Source organism: Mastigoproctus giganteus, chromosome 1 (genome assembly GCF_048544385.1).
Source record: "Mastigoproctus giganteus isolate SK-2022 chromosome 1, ASM4854438v1, whole genome shotgun sequence".
Classification (NCBI taxonomy): Eukaryota; Metazoa; Arthropoda; class Arachnida; order Uropygi; family Thelyphonidae; genus Mastigoproctus; species Mastigoproctus giganteus.
In genome coordinates, this window is record NC_143575.1 from 92,290,022 (window position 1) to 92,302,143 (window position 12,122).

Genomic DNA, 12,122 nt, shown 5'->3' on the forward strand with positions numbered 1-12,122 from the left:
CAAATTAAAATTTTGGAAATATCATTTCATTGTCAAAGGTAATGTGGACATTAAGTCAGTCTCATGCTTTAAATGAATGGTACAATAACCCACAGGAGATGTCATCTTGTTTAATAGAAGTGCAATACCTGGACAACTTGTTGTGAAGAAAAATTTTAAAATTAGATTTCTAAAATTATTTGTTTTGTATAGCTTCCATCATTTCCATATGTAAGGCAATTTGCTATTCTGGAAATAAAAAAAAGACAATTTGTTTTGCTGTGGGCATTAAGACAATTGTATTAATATAATTAGCAGTAGGACTTCCTATCCTCCAAACTACATATAATTTAATAATCACTTTATAATTTTAAAGTGATAGCTAATATAATTAATTAAAATTATTATTTACTATTACAATGTGACCAATTTCTTTGTTTAACTATTTATTCAATAAATTCAGTTTCACTAATATTAGCATTAGCATTAGTAGAGGCATTTGATGCAAGAAAGCAAGCTTATGCAGCATCAGCCAAAAAAAAAAAAAAAAAGTAACATAAATAAATAAAAATAACCACTTCCACTTCACCCCTCTGTTCGTTCGAAATACCTGTCCAGCTGAGCCTTAAACTTATTTAGGCTATCAACTTCCACGACAAGGGATGGAATTCTGTTCCACCCACCAACCACCCGCTGGCTAAAGGCAAATTTCCGCACATCTATCCTACATCTGTCTTTCCTCAATTTGAATTTATGCCCTCTCAGGTGATTTTTCTGAGCTAGAGGAAGAATCCCATCAGCATTGAGCATGCTCAAACCATTCAAGGCTTTGTACACCTCTATCAGATCACCCCGCTGGTGCCTAGTTTCCAGACACTGTAATTTGCAAAACTTAAGCCTTTCTTCGTAAGAGAACCCCTTTGTCCCATTCACCAATCTATATTCACCAATTCACCTATATTCACAAATTATATTCACCAATATAATTATTAATATTATTAATTCTCTCTCTCCAGAAATACAGACTGCTATATTTTTATTTTTCATATTCTTTGTAAGTTGAGGCCATTTTGTGCATGGATTTCAATTTTATAGTAGGTTCACCATTTGAAATGGTGAACCTACTATAAAATTAAAGACATTTTGCAACAAATTTTTACTTGTGGACACCTATGCACTTTAAAAAAATTGATTCATTACACTAGTGAAGACAAAGCAGATGCTATTTCTTTATTAAGAAGTGCCAGCCCAAAAGCATATAGTCATATACTGAATGTTCTTAAAAGTCCCGTGTTCTCTCAGTTATTTATTTAGAAAGTAGGTATCTAAATTTGATTATTTCCATGGGATTTTGAAAAAAGTTATATTATTAATGAAACACAAGTAATGGGAGTGAAATAGCTTCTAGAAATTAACATCTCTTTCATTCATTCTTTTGATGAGATCTGTCAGTAAACAATTATGTGCCTCTCATCAAAGCAGCATGGATTCATTGGAACTAAAATTGGCAAAAGCAGCATTGAAGAAAGTTTGGAGTTGTCACTCAGATATGACCAAATAAATTTCTTTCACTGCTAAAAAAAAATATTCACTCCTTAGAACTTCACTTTAAAATACATAATCAATGGATTTAAGTGGTGGCTGGCTTGGACATGACTCTGCATGAGTTGGACAAATCTCAGCACAATTAGAAGCACAGCTGTGTTTTTTTTTTTTTTTACCACATGCCACAATGTTCAGAGGAGTTCAACATTTTTATTGTAACTATTTTATCACATTATAACTTGCATGTACACTAATGCTAGGAGCACTGTAAATAAATTTGATGAATTTGAAGTACTGATTAAGTCATTGAATGCAGCCATTGTAGGAATAGCAAAGACGTGGTGTCACTCAAGACATAAGTGATGCTGATTTGAATAGGGGAAGTACAATGCATATAGGAAGGACAGGACAGGAGAGGTGGAGGGGATATGCTCTTAGAAAAGAAGAACATAAAATCTAAGGCAATGCATTGAGTTGACATGAGCGAGCAGTGATATGTTGAGTCAATTCGGTTATGGCTATGATTATGATTTGGTTTTTAATGGTACATTGACAACCGAGGCCATAATGTGCCAAGTCAAAGATTTTAACTTTCCAGATGTTGACTGGAATTTGTGGGTTGGTCACTCACACATGTGCAAGACTTTTGTGGATGACTGTTTTCTACAGCAGCATGTCAGAGAGGCAACAAGAGGAAGCTATACTCTTGACCTGGTTATCAGCAGTGATTATTCATGCATTAAGAATCTGCAGGTAAAAGATCCACTCATTGGCAGCGATCACAGTGCATTAATGTGGAATTTAATTAAAGACAACTATTGCCAAGGATAAAGGAAAAGGCTTTTACTTTCGTAAGAGTGACTACAGAAGTCACACAGTTTTTAAATTATGTGCAGTGGGACCAACTGGTGATGTTACCAACAGCAAATTCTAAATGGGAAGTATTCAGGGAAGTAATCATAGAAGCTACTAGGCTTTTCATACCACCAAAGAAATGCTGTTCAAGACTTATACCCAAATGGATGTCATATGAACTACTGAGACACACAAGAGAAAAGAAAAGTGCACGAGAAGCATGTAAATTATCAGGTGATACAGAAGCCTATGGAAGATATAAATTAGTCTGCAAGTCACAAAGGAGGTTAGGCAAGAGTAGATTATGAGAATGTTAAGAAGATTAAGGCAGATTATTTCATTCTGTAACAAAAAATGCAAAGGAAAACAGCAAAGACTTCTATGTTTATATTAACAGTATAAGGAAGGGGTTGAATTCCACTGGGATGCTTGATGTCTATGGATTAACTGTTGATGACCATGCTCAGGTTGTAGACAAACTTTGAATAGGTATTTTGCATCTATGTTCATACATGAGGAATTCTTTAGGGAAGGGGATGCCAGAAGTTTATCAAAGTCTAACGAGGAGTTTAAATGACTTTGTGATAATTGAAAGGAAAGTGAAGGAGAAATTGTTCAGGATGAGCATAAAAAAGGCACCTGGGCAGACGGAATCTAACCAATTATATTAAGGGAGGCAGCAAAGGAGGTAAACAAACCCTTAGCCATTATTATGAGAGTATCCTTGGATTCAGGGGAAGTCCCTATGGACTGGAGAAGTGCAAATATATCCCCAATTCACAAAGGGGAATCAGAGTGGTAATCAATGCACACTGCTCTTTGTGGACTAATGTTATTATTGGAGTCTTCTACTTTCGGTGTTAGGTCCATTGTTGTTTTCTGTATTTATTAATGATATTAATGAAGGTATATCAGGCTTAATATCCAAGTTTGCAGATGATACAAAGGTTGGCAGGGTTGTATGCTACTGCAACAGGATCTAGAAAAGTTGGGCAGATGGGCCAAGATGTGGCAATTGAAGTTTAACATTGACAAATGCAAAGTACTGCATATGGGTAGCAGTAATCCCAGAGAAACATACCAACTGTGTGGTATTACACTCAGGGTTTTAGAGAATGAAAAAGATTTGGGGGTATTTGTGCAGTCAGATATGAAGTGTTTTTGAGCAGTGCAGACAGGCTTGCCAGAGCATTAATGATTTCTCATTAATAATATACAGGAATTTTGCTAGTAGGGAAAAGGAGGTGATTATCCCTTTGTATAAGCAATGGTCAAGCCACACCAAGAGTACTGCGTACAGGTCTGGAGGCCTCATTTTAGGATGGATGTAGAGTTGCAGAATGAGTACAGAGAAGGACAACAAGATTGGCAAGGGAAATGAAGGGGTCCTTTTACCAAGAAAGGCTTAAGTTCTGCAAATTGCAGCATCTGCAGACTAAGCATCTGCAAGGTGATCTGATTGAGGTGTACAAAGCCTTGAATGGTTTGAGCACGCTCAATGCTGATAGTATTCTTTCTCTTGTTCAGAATAATTGCCTGAGAGGGCATAAATTCAAATTGAGGAAAGACGGTTGTAGGATAGATGTGCGGAAGTTTGCCTTTAGCTGAGGGTGGTTGATTGCTGGAACAAACTTCCATCTGTCATTGTAGAAGTTGATAGCTTAAACAGATTCAAGGCAGAACTACACAAGCATTTGGAGCAAGTGGATGGGTGAAATGAGAAAGGTGTGTGTGTGTGTGTGTGTGTGTGTTTTTTTTTTTTTTTATTTTGGCTGTTGATATATAAGTTTGCTTTCTTGCATCATGTGCCCTTGCTAATGCTAATTTGTTCAAATTATTTGCTAATAATGTCTGTGAATATGTCTGCACTGATATTCTCTGTCAGAAACTTAGTAATTTGGAAATTCCTCTTTTTGAAAAATTTTCTTTGGCTTAAAATCTCTCTACCACATTCTGTCAAATTCACCTGTTGCGTCTATCATTCTCCGAACTCCACTAATCACTTGGAACTCCCTGATTTCCTCTCTTTGAAATCTTGACTTTCTCCAGTCTTAATAAAAGGCATCAGTTAAAGGTGAGAAGATACTTTTTGACATTAGCTTATTAACTGTGTGATACTACACTCAAATTAGTGGAAAATGAAAAAAACCCAGGGGTAATATGAGGGTTTATTGTTAAACAACATTAACTACAAAATTGCATTTTCGTTTTTGCAATAACTTTGGTTTTACTTTATACAAATAATAATGCATAACGTGTCATAGAACTGTATCTCTCTACTTTATAAATCAGTTTAGGCTGTAAGTACATTTACAGTAAACCAAGAGAATGCCAAATAACTTTTTTTTGGTTAATTACAAAAACATCAACTACAAAATGATTTTGTAGTTAACGTTGTTTGACATTAAACCCTCGAATTTTGCAATCAGATACAAAATTTTCTGAGCAGTGTAGACACGCTGCCAGAACAGCTCATGGAGTTTTGTCAATGATATTCAGCAACTTTACTAGCAGGGATTAGGAGATGATTATCCCTTTCTGCAAGGCCATGATTAGGCTGCATCTTCAGTATTGTAGACAGGCCTGGAAGTCTCACTTTAGGAAGGATGTAGATCTGATGGAATGAGTGAAGAGAAGGAAAACCAGGTTGTTGAAGGGAAAAAAAGTGTGCTCTTACGTCTGCAAATTGAAACTTTTGGAGACTAGACAACTACTAGGTAATCTGATTAGCATTATCATTAGTAGAGGCATATGATGCAAGAAAGCAAGCTTATGCAGCATCAGCCAAAAAAAAAAAAAAAGTTCGTTTGAAATACCTGTCCAGCTGAGCCTTAAATTTATTTAGGCTATCAACTTCCACAACAAGGGATGGAAGTCTGTTCCACCAACCAACTAACCGCTGACTAAAGACAAATTTCTGGACATCTATCCTACATCTGTCTTTCCTCAATTTGAATTTATGCCCTCTCAGGTGATTATTCTGAGCAAGAGGCAGAATCCCATCAGCACTGAGCATACTCAAACCATTCAAGGCTTTATACACCTCTATCAGATCACCTCGCTGGTGCCTAGTCTCCAGACACTGTAGTTTGCAAAACTTAAGCCTTTCTTCATAAGAGCAACCCTTTGTTCCATTCACTAACCTTTTTTTTGCCCTTCTCTGTACTCGTTCCAGCAGCTTTACATCCTTCTTGAAATTAGGCCTCCAGACCTGTATACAGTACTCAAGGTGTGGCCTGACCATTGCCTTATACAAGGGAATAATCGCCTCCTTATCCCTGCTAGAAAAATTCCTGTATATCATTGATAAGACACCTGAGCTACTCTTGCAGCCCATCTGCACTACTCAGAGAACTTCATATCTGCCTGCACAATTACCCCCAGGTCCTTTTCAGTCTCTACCACTGTCAGTGTAGTACCACAGAGTTGATACGTTGCTCTAGGGTTGCTGTTTCCCATATGTAGTACTTTACATTTGTCAATGTTAAACTTCATTTGCCACCTCTCAGCCCATCTGCTCAATCTTTCCAGATCCTGTTGCAGCAGCATAGCGTCAGTAGTGTCCTTGACAACCCTGCCTACCTTTGTATCATCTGCAAACTTCGACATTAAGCTTGATATACCATCACCAATATCATTTATGAATACAGAAAACAGTAAAGGACCCAACACTGAGCCCTGAGGGACTCCACTAATAACATTAGTCCACGACGAGCAGTGTCCATTGATTACCACTCTCTGTCTTCTCCCCCTCAACCACCCCTTTATCCATAGCAGCAATGTGCCTCCAATGCCACACTGCTCCAATTTGTGCAGCAATCTTCCATGTGCAACAATATCAAAAGCCTTTCTAAGATCTAAGTATATAATATCAAAGTTATTCCCTGCATCCAGTTCTTTTGTGACTGCATCATAGTATCCAATCAAATTGGTCAGGCAAGACTTGCCTTTAACAAAACCATGCTGTGTCTGAGCTATAACTGAATTCTTGTCTGGATGATCCTGCAGTGCTTCTTTAACCAGTGCCTCCATTAATTTTCCTGGAAGAGAAGTTAAACTCACAGGTCTATAATTACTTGTGTCAGCCTTTGATCCTCCTTTGTGAATTGGGGTCACATTTGCACATCTCCAGTCTATGGTTAGCTCCCCTGAGTCCAAGGAAGCTCTCATAATTATGGCTAAGGGTTTGCTTACTTCCTTTGCTGCCTCCTTTAATATAACTGAATAGATCCCATCCACCCCAGGTGCCTTTCTTGTGTTTATCTTCAACAATTTCTCCTCCACTTTACTCTCAGTTATTACAAGATTCTCTAGCTTACTGCTAGAGTTGAATACATCTCTGGCATTCCCCTCGCTGAATAACTCCTCATGTGTGAATGTCGATGCAAAATATTCATTTAGTTTGTTAGCTACCTGTGCAGGATCATCAACAATTGAACCATTGATATCAAGTGGACCAATCTGATTCATCCCCTTGCTTCTAAAGTTTACATAAGAAAAGAACTCTTTACTGTTTTTCTTTGCATCTTTTGCCAAAGATTTCTTGTAATCTGCCTTCACCTGCCTAACTTCCTTTGTAACTTGGTTACAGATCAATTTATATCTATCATAGGCTTCTGTGTGACATGTTAATTTATATGTATCCCAAGCATTTTTCTTCTCTGTCATATGTCTCATTAGTTCATCTGACATCCATTTGAACCTTGAACAATATTTCTTAGTTGGTATGTAAAGCCTAGTAGCTTCCAAGATAAGTTCTTTGAATGCTTCCCATTTTGAATTTGCTGTTGGTAACATCATCAGTTAGTCCCACTGTATAGAATTTAAATACTGTCTCAGATCATCGTAGTGGCCTTTACGAAAGCAATAACCCTTCCCTTTACCTCTGATGGTAGTTACCTCTTTGAGTAAATCCCACTTCAGCACACTGTGATCACTGCCACCTACTTGTTCCTCTATCTGCAGATTCTTAATGCATGAAGAATCACTACTGATAATCAAATCAAGAGTATTACTCCCTCTAGTTGCCTCCCAAACATGATGATGTAGAAAACAATCATCCAATAAATCCACAAAAGCCTTGCTAGTGTGTGAGTGACCAACCCACAAATTCCAATCAATATCTGGGAAATTAAAATCCCCCATTATAAGACTCTTTGATTTACTGGCCCACTCTATTTCCCTGTACAGTTTCTTATTATACTCATCAGAGTCATTAGGCCTATAGCACACTCCTACTCTCAATTTTGATCTTCCAGTGCTTATGTAACACCAAACTGACTCGACACTGCACTGTCCAGCGATGTCGACTGGCTTCACTTCCTTGGATTTTATTTGTTTCTTAACTAAGTAGCTGTTAAGATTAAGGTGTTTAAGGCCTTGAATGGACTTAATAAGCTGAATGTGTGGCATTTTTCCTCTTGCTGACACTATACAGATGAGGCGGCATAAATTGAAGTTTAGAAAGGATGGTTGCAGGATGGATGTGTGGAAGTTTGCCTTCAGCCAGCAGGTGGTTGATTGTTGGAACAAGCTTCATCTGTTGTTGTAGAAGTGGATGGTTTTAATAAATTCAAGGAAGAACTGAACATATTCTTGGAAGGTATTGTTGGAAGAAGTGTAAAGTGTTTTTTTGTTTTTTAAGCTGATGCAATATATGCTTGCTTTCTTACATCATTTATTTACCACCACTACTAACTATTAGACTTGAATTGCTGTAGATTGTAATTTTCAGGAACTACATGCAGAAAGATTGTTCTAAAAAAAAAAAAAAAAAACAGAAGCAGAAAGGGTAAATGAGGAGAAGGAAATGTTGGTCCAATCAGTTTGGAATTGGGCACTCAATGGATGCTGACTGGTTAAGATGTGTTTAGATTGGTTTGGAAGAGAGTGGGGGAATTACAGATGCCAATTCAGAAGAACAGTACCCATGAAAGAATCTATAGAAAAGGCATGTAGCAGAAACCAAAAGTCTATGAAACAGAGAGTGGAGCTTCTTTTTAAGAGATTGGTCATCAACTAATCTGACTGCCTTCTTTTGAATAGAATATAGAAGTTTAAAAGATGTTTTGGTGGCACTACCCAGATATGGGGACAATTTGAGATTTATACAGAGTAAGTAGCTGTTAAGAAAAAATAATAACACAGAGAAAAAAATAGTTTTTTTTCTCTGTGTTTTCTCTGGACAACTGGAGTTTTTGTGGCATCATGATTGCTGCATTTTCATTGTAAAGGCTTCTTTAATTCTAATTTAGATTCTTAATTTATAATCTAAAAAACAATACAAATAGAGATGAATTGATTAAAAAAAAACACATATTTCTTTTCTTGTCAGGGATGGATATGTGATCTTGTCTAGAAATCGGAGTATCACTGAAGATGAACATAGGAACAGTGGTTTCTGAAACTGGAAGATGGAATGTAGTGTATTTATTATCAGAAAAACTATGGATAGGATTTCCAGTGGGAAAAAGATGGAAAAAGAGCAGAGCCATGGAGAAATACTAGCATCAGTGGAGAAGTTAGAAGATGGAGTTCAACTGATCACAGTTAGAAGAAAACTCAATTGCAAAAAACAGTTGGTAATTCATAGATGGGAGTCGTTTGGGAGTCTTTAGCATTAGCAATAGCAGAGGTATATGATGCAAGAAAGCATGCCAATACAGCATCAACAAAAAAAAAAAAAAAAAGAAACTGAATTTCAAACTTTTCTATGAAATTTGCCCAAAGTTGAGTAACATAAGTCAATATATCACCAGTGAATTGACACTGATGGAATCTGTATTGGAGACTGTTAATCAAATGAAAGGTTTCAAGATAGTTTAAGAGCTGGCAACTGACAGATTTCTCCATTACTTTGGAAAAAGGAGAGGTAAGTGCAATGGGACAATAACTGGATGGAAGAGATGACATCCTTTTTAAAAACTGGATGGAAGAGATGACATCCTTTTTAAAAACTGGATGGAAGAGATGACTTCCTTTTTAAAAACTGGATGGAAGAGATGACTTCAAGCAGAAGGTAAAACACCAGTAGAATAAGAAAGTTGATAAATAAAAAGGCAACACAGAAAAGGAGCACAGGTTTGGAGAACAAGTAGAGAAATACTATCCTCACAACTGGAGCTTTTGCGGCATCATGATTGTCGCATTTTCATTGTACAGCTTCTTTAATTTAGAATCTTAAAACAATACAAATAGAGATGAATTGATTAAAAAAAACATTTATTTTCTTGTTATATGATCACAGTACATAACTGGGTTGCTACACAAAGAGCTTCTGAAGTTCCTGCAGTAAACCAAGAGGTACTGTCTTAAACTCACAAAGTTGCCACAGAACAAGCAAATCAAAAAACCCTGCTACATCTAGCTTTGTTTTATATATCATTGCTAAATTCTAAATTAAGCTTTACAGCCAGAATACAAAGTAGTGTACATCTTTTCAAATCTAATATCAACTTTTTTCAAAATTCCTAAGTTTGATATCACTGGATACTAAACCAGAATTATTTATGATGGAATACTCAATAATTAATTAATTATTCTATCTCTGAAGCACAACATTCACCACAAAACTTTAAATTATTCAGAATAACATTTCCACTCACTCTGTTAGCACTAGCATCACGGGTGGATATACCCAACTTCTGGTGCTGCCGGACCTGAACTGGGTAAATAACTTCAAAGAACCGGCTGGGAATATTAGCAATCAGGCGCTCATTCTCTGGATACTGTCGCTTGAGGCGTTCTGCCTCCGCTGGTGTGGCATGGAGTGTCAGGCCAGCAAGTCACAAGAAGAAAATGGACACAAGATAGATGTTATAACTCCCCTTGATAGTAAACAACTTAAAGTATAACACTAATTTTTCAAATAATTTTATAAAACTTAACAGATATCATCACAAGTGTCAATGAAGTCTATAGTATACAACTCATGGTAGTGTATCATGATGTAATGCAAATACAGGAATTAGTTTATCAATTTTATAGCTGAAAAATAGAATTCTGAGCACCTTGATATTATTCACTACAGAAAATAAATTCAAAATAATTAACAAAAAGTAGGTCATGAAGCACTAAATGACTTAGAAGTGAATCCCATTTTACTTATATTGTCCAAAAGTCATTTTGAAATGTATAATGTTGTGGATGATTTTGGCATATATTCACACACACACACACACACACACACACACACACACACTTTTAATTGAGTAACATATTTCTTTTTAAAATAAACAGCTTGGATGCAGAATTTAGCTGTATATAATTGGAAAAATCTTCATTAATATTTTGTATTTACAAAAATTTTGTTGTAATCTTAATTGAAAAAATACATTTACATAATTAAAATATTTAATATATTTTCAAAAATTAAAGTGTAAGAAGCAGTGCATGAAATTACATTGTTTTTGGTAATCCGACAATTTAAACTAATTTCAAGTATGAAAATTAATTTTTTTTCTCCTACTGATTTTTGACAGACATGATACTGAATTTAATTTAACGCTTTTTATTCTCAAAATTCATTTGCATGAAAACTCCTTAAATAACATTTATTTATTTTAAATCTTGATATCTCTTTTTCTTTTTGGTTCTTATGTGGAATTATAAAAGATCTAAACCTTTCTTCTTCTTCAGCCAAATCAACATCTATATTGCAAAAAACTTTGAGCAACAACTGGTCAATCCTGTATCATTGAAAGCAGAGTAAATCACTAATGGAAAATTTTACATTTTAAGCTGGTATCATTACAAATAAAATTACTAGTAAATTAATAAGAGGAGTTTACCTCAATATAGTACGTGGAACACTTCCGTATGATACCCTCCAGAAATTAAAACGGAAAAAACGAAAAAATCGACAACTTACCGGTACATTAAAGTAAAATATAAATAATTAAAGTAAAATATAAATAATTAAATAATGAATTTAACACAATTCAAAATCAATTCAGAACAATTAAAATTCAAATTAACGCAATTAAAAGAATCTAACGAAAATATTCAAAACGATATTTTCGTTAGATTCTTTTAATTGCGTTAATTTGAATTTTAATTGTTTTGAATTGATTTTGAATTGTGTTAAATTGATTATTTAATTATTTATATTTTACTTTAATTATTTATATTTTACTTTAATTATTTATATTTTACTTTAATGTACCGGTAAGTTGTCGATTTTTTCGTTTTTTCCGTTTTAATTTCTGGAGGGTATCATACGGAAGTGTTCCACGTACTATATTGAGGTAAACTCCTCTTATTAATTTACTAATATTATTATCAACGTAGAACATATTGAGTATTTCAGCTCTGATTCATACTATCTAAATAAAATTACTATATTTGTCCAAACCTAAGTCCATTATCTCAAGAAGATTATTTCATCCTGAAGTCAATACTTTTATATATCGACTTCCAATGGATGCTTTTATAGTACACATAGTAATGCTTAAAAAAAATCCATACACAAACTTCTTATCATGCAGATGAAAAATATGTATACTTGCATAAACAAATTTTGCTAAATATGCCATGCTGATTAATGATTTCAGACATTCTAAATACTTAATTAAAATGTATATGATAGGAACAGCTATTTTAAACTGTGAGATTTGTTTAGATTTACAGTCTATAATATATACAAGAGAATTCTATTACATATAAAATTTGTTAACAATATTTTTATCAATCAAATGTGTAAAATTTCAATTTTCTTTCCTTCTAGATATATCATAAAGAAAAAA

The 12,122-nt window shown here is 34.9% G+C and overlaps 1 protein-coding gene across 10 annotated transcripts in view; it reads right to left on the reverse strand.

Annotated features, from left to right (window-relative positions):
• The window catches only part of LOC150090991 (disintegrin and metalloproteinase domain-containing protein 11-like), a 1,161,948-nt gene that overhangs the window by 884,810 nt on the left and 265,016 nt on the right, over positions 1-12,122 (reverse strand). For 8 of the 10 annotated variants that reach the window (XR_016546962.1, XR_016546963.1, XM_090373745.1 and 5 more), the window contains exon 3: positions 9,984-10,155. Coding sequence is in view for 8 of the 10 variants with exons in the window: in XM_090373745.1 (XP_090229871.1) it covers positions 9,984-10,155 (172 nt within the window). In the remaining 2 variants the exon portion in view is untranslated. The remainder of the gene's footprint in view (positions 1-9,983; positions 10,156-12,122) is intronic. The other 2 variants (XM_090373761.1, XM_090373753.1) reach the window with 1 other exon arrangement.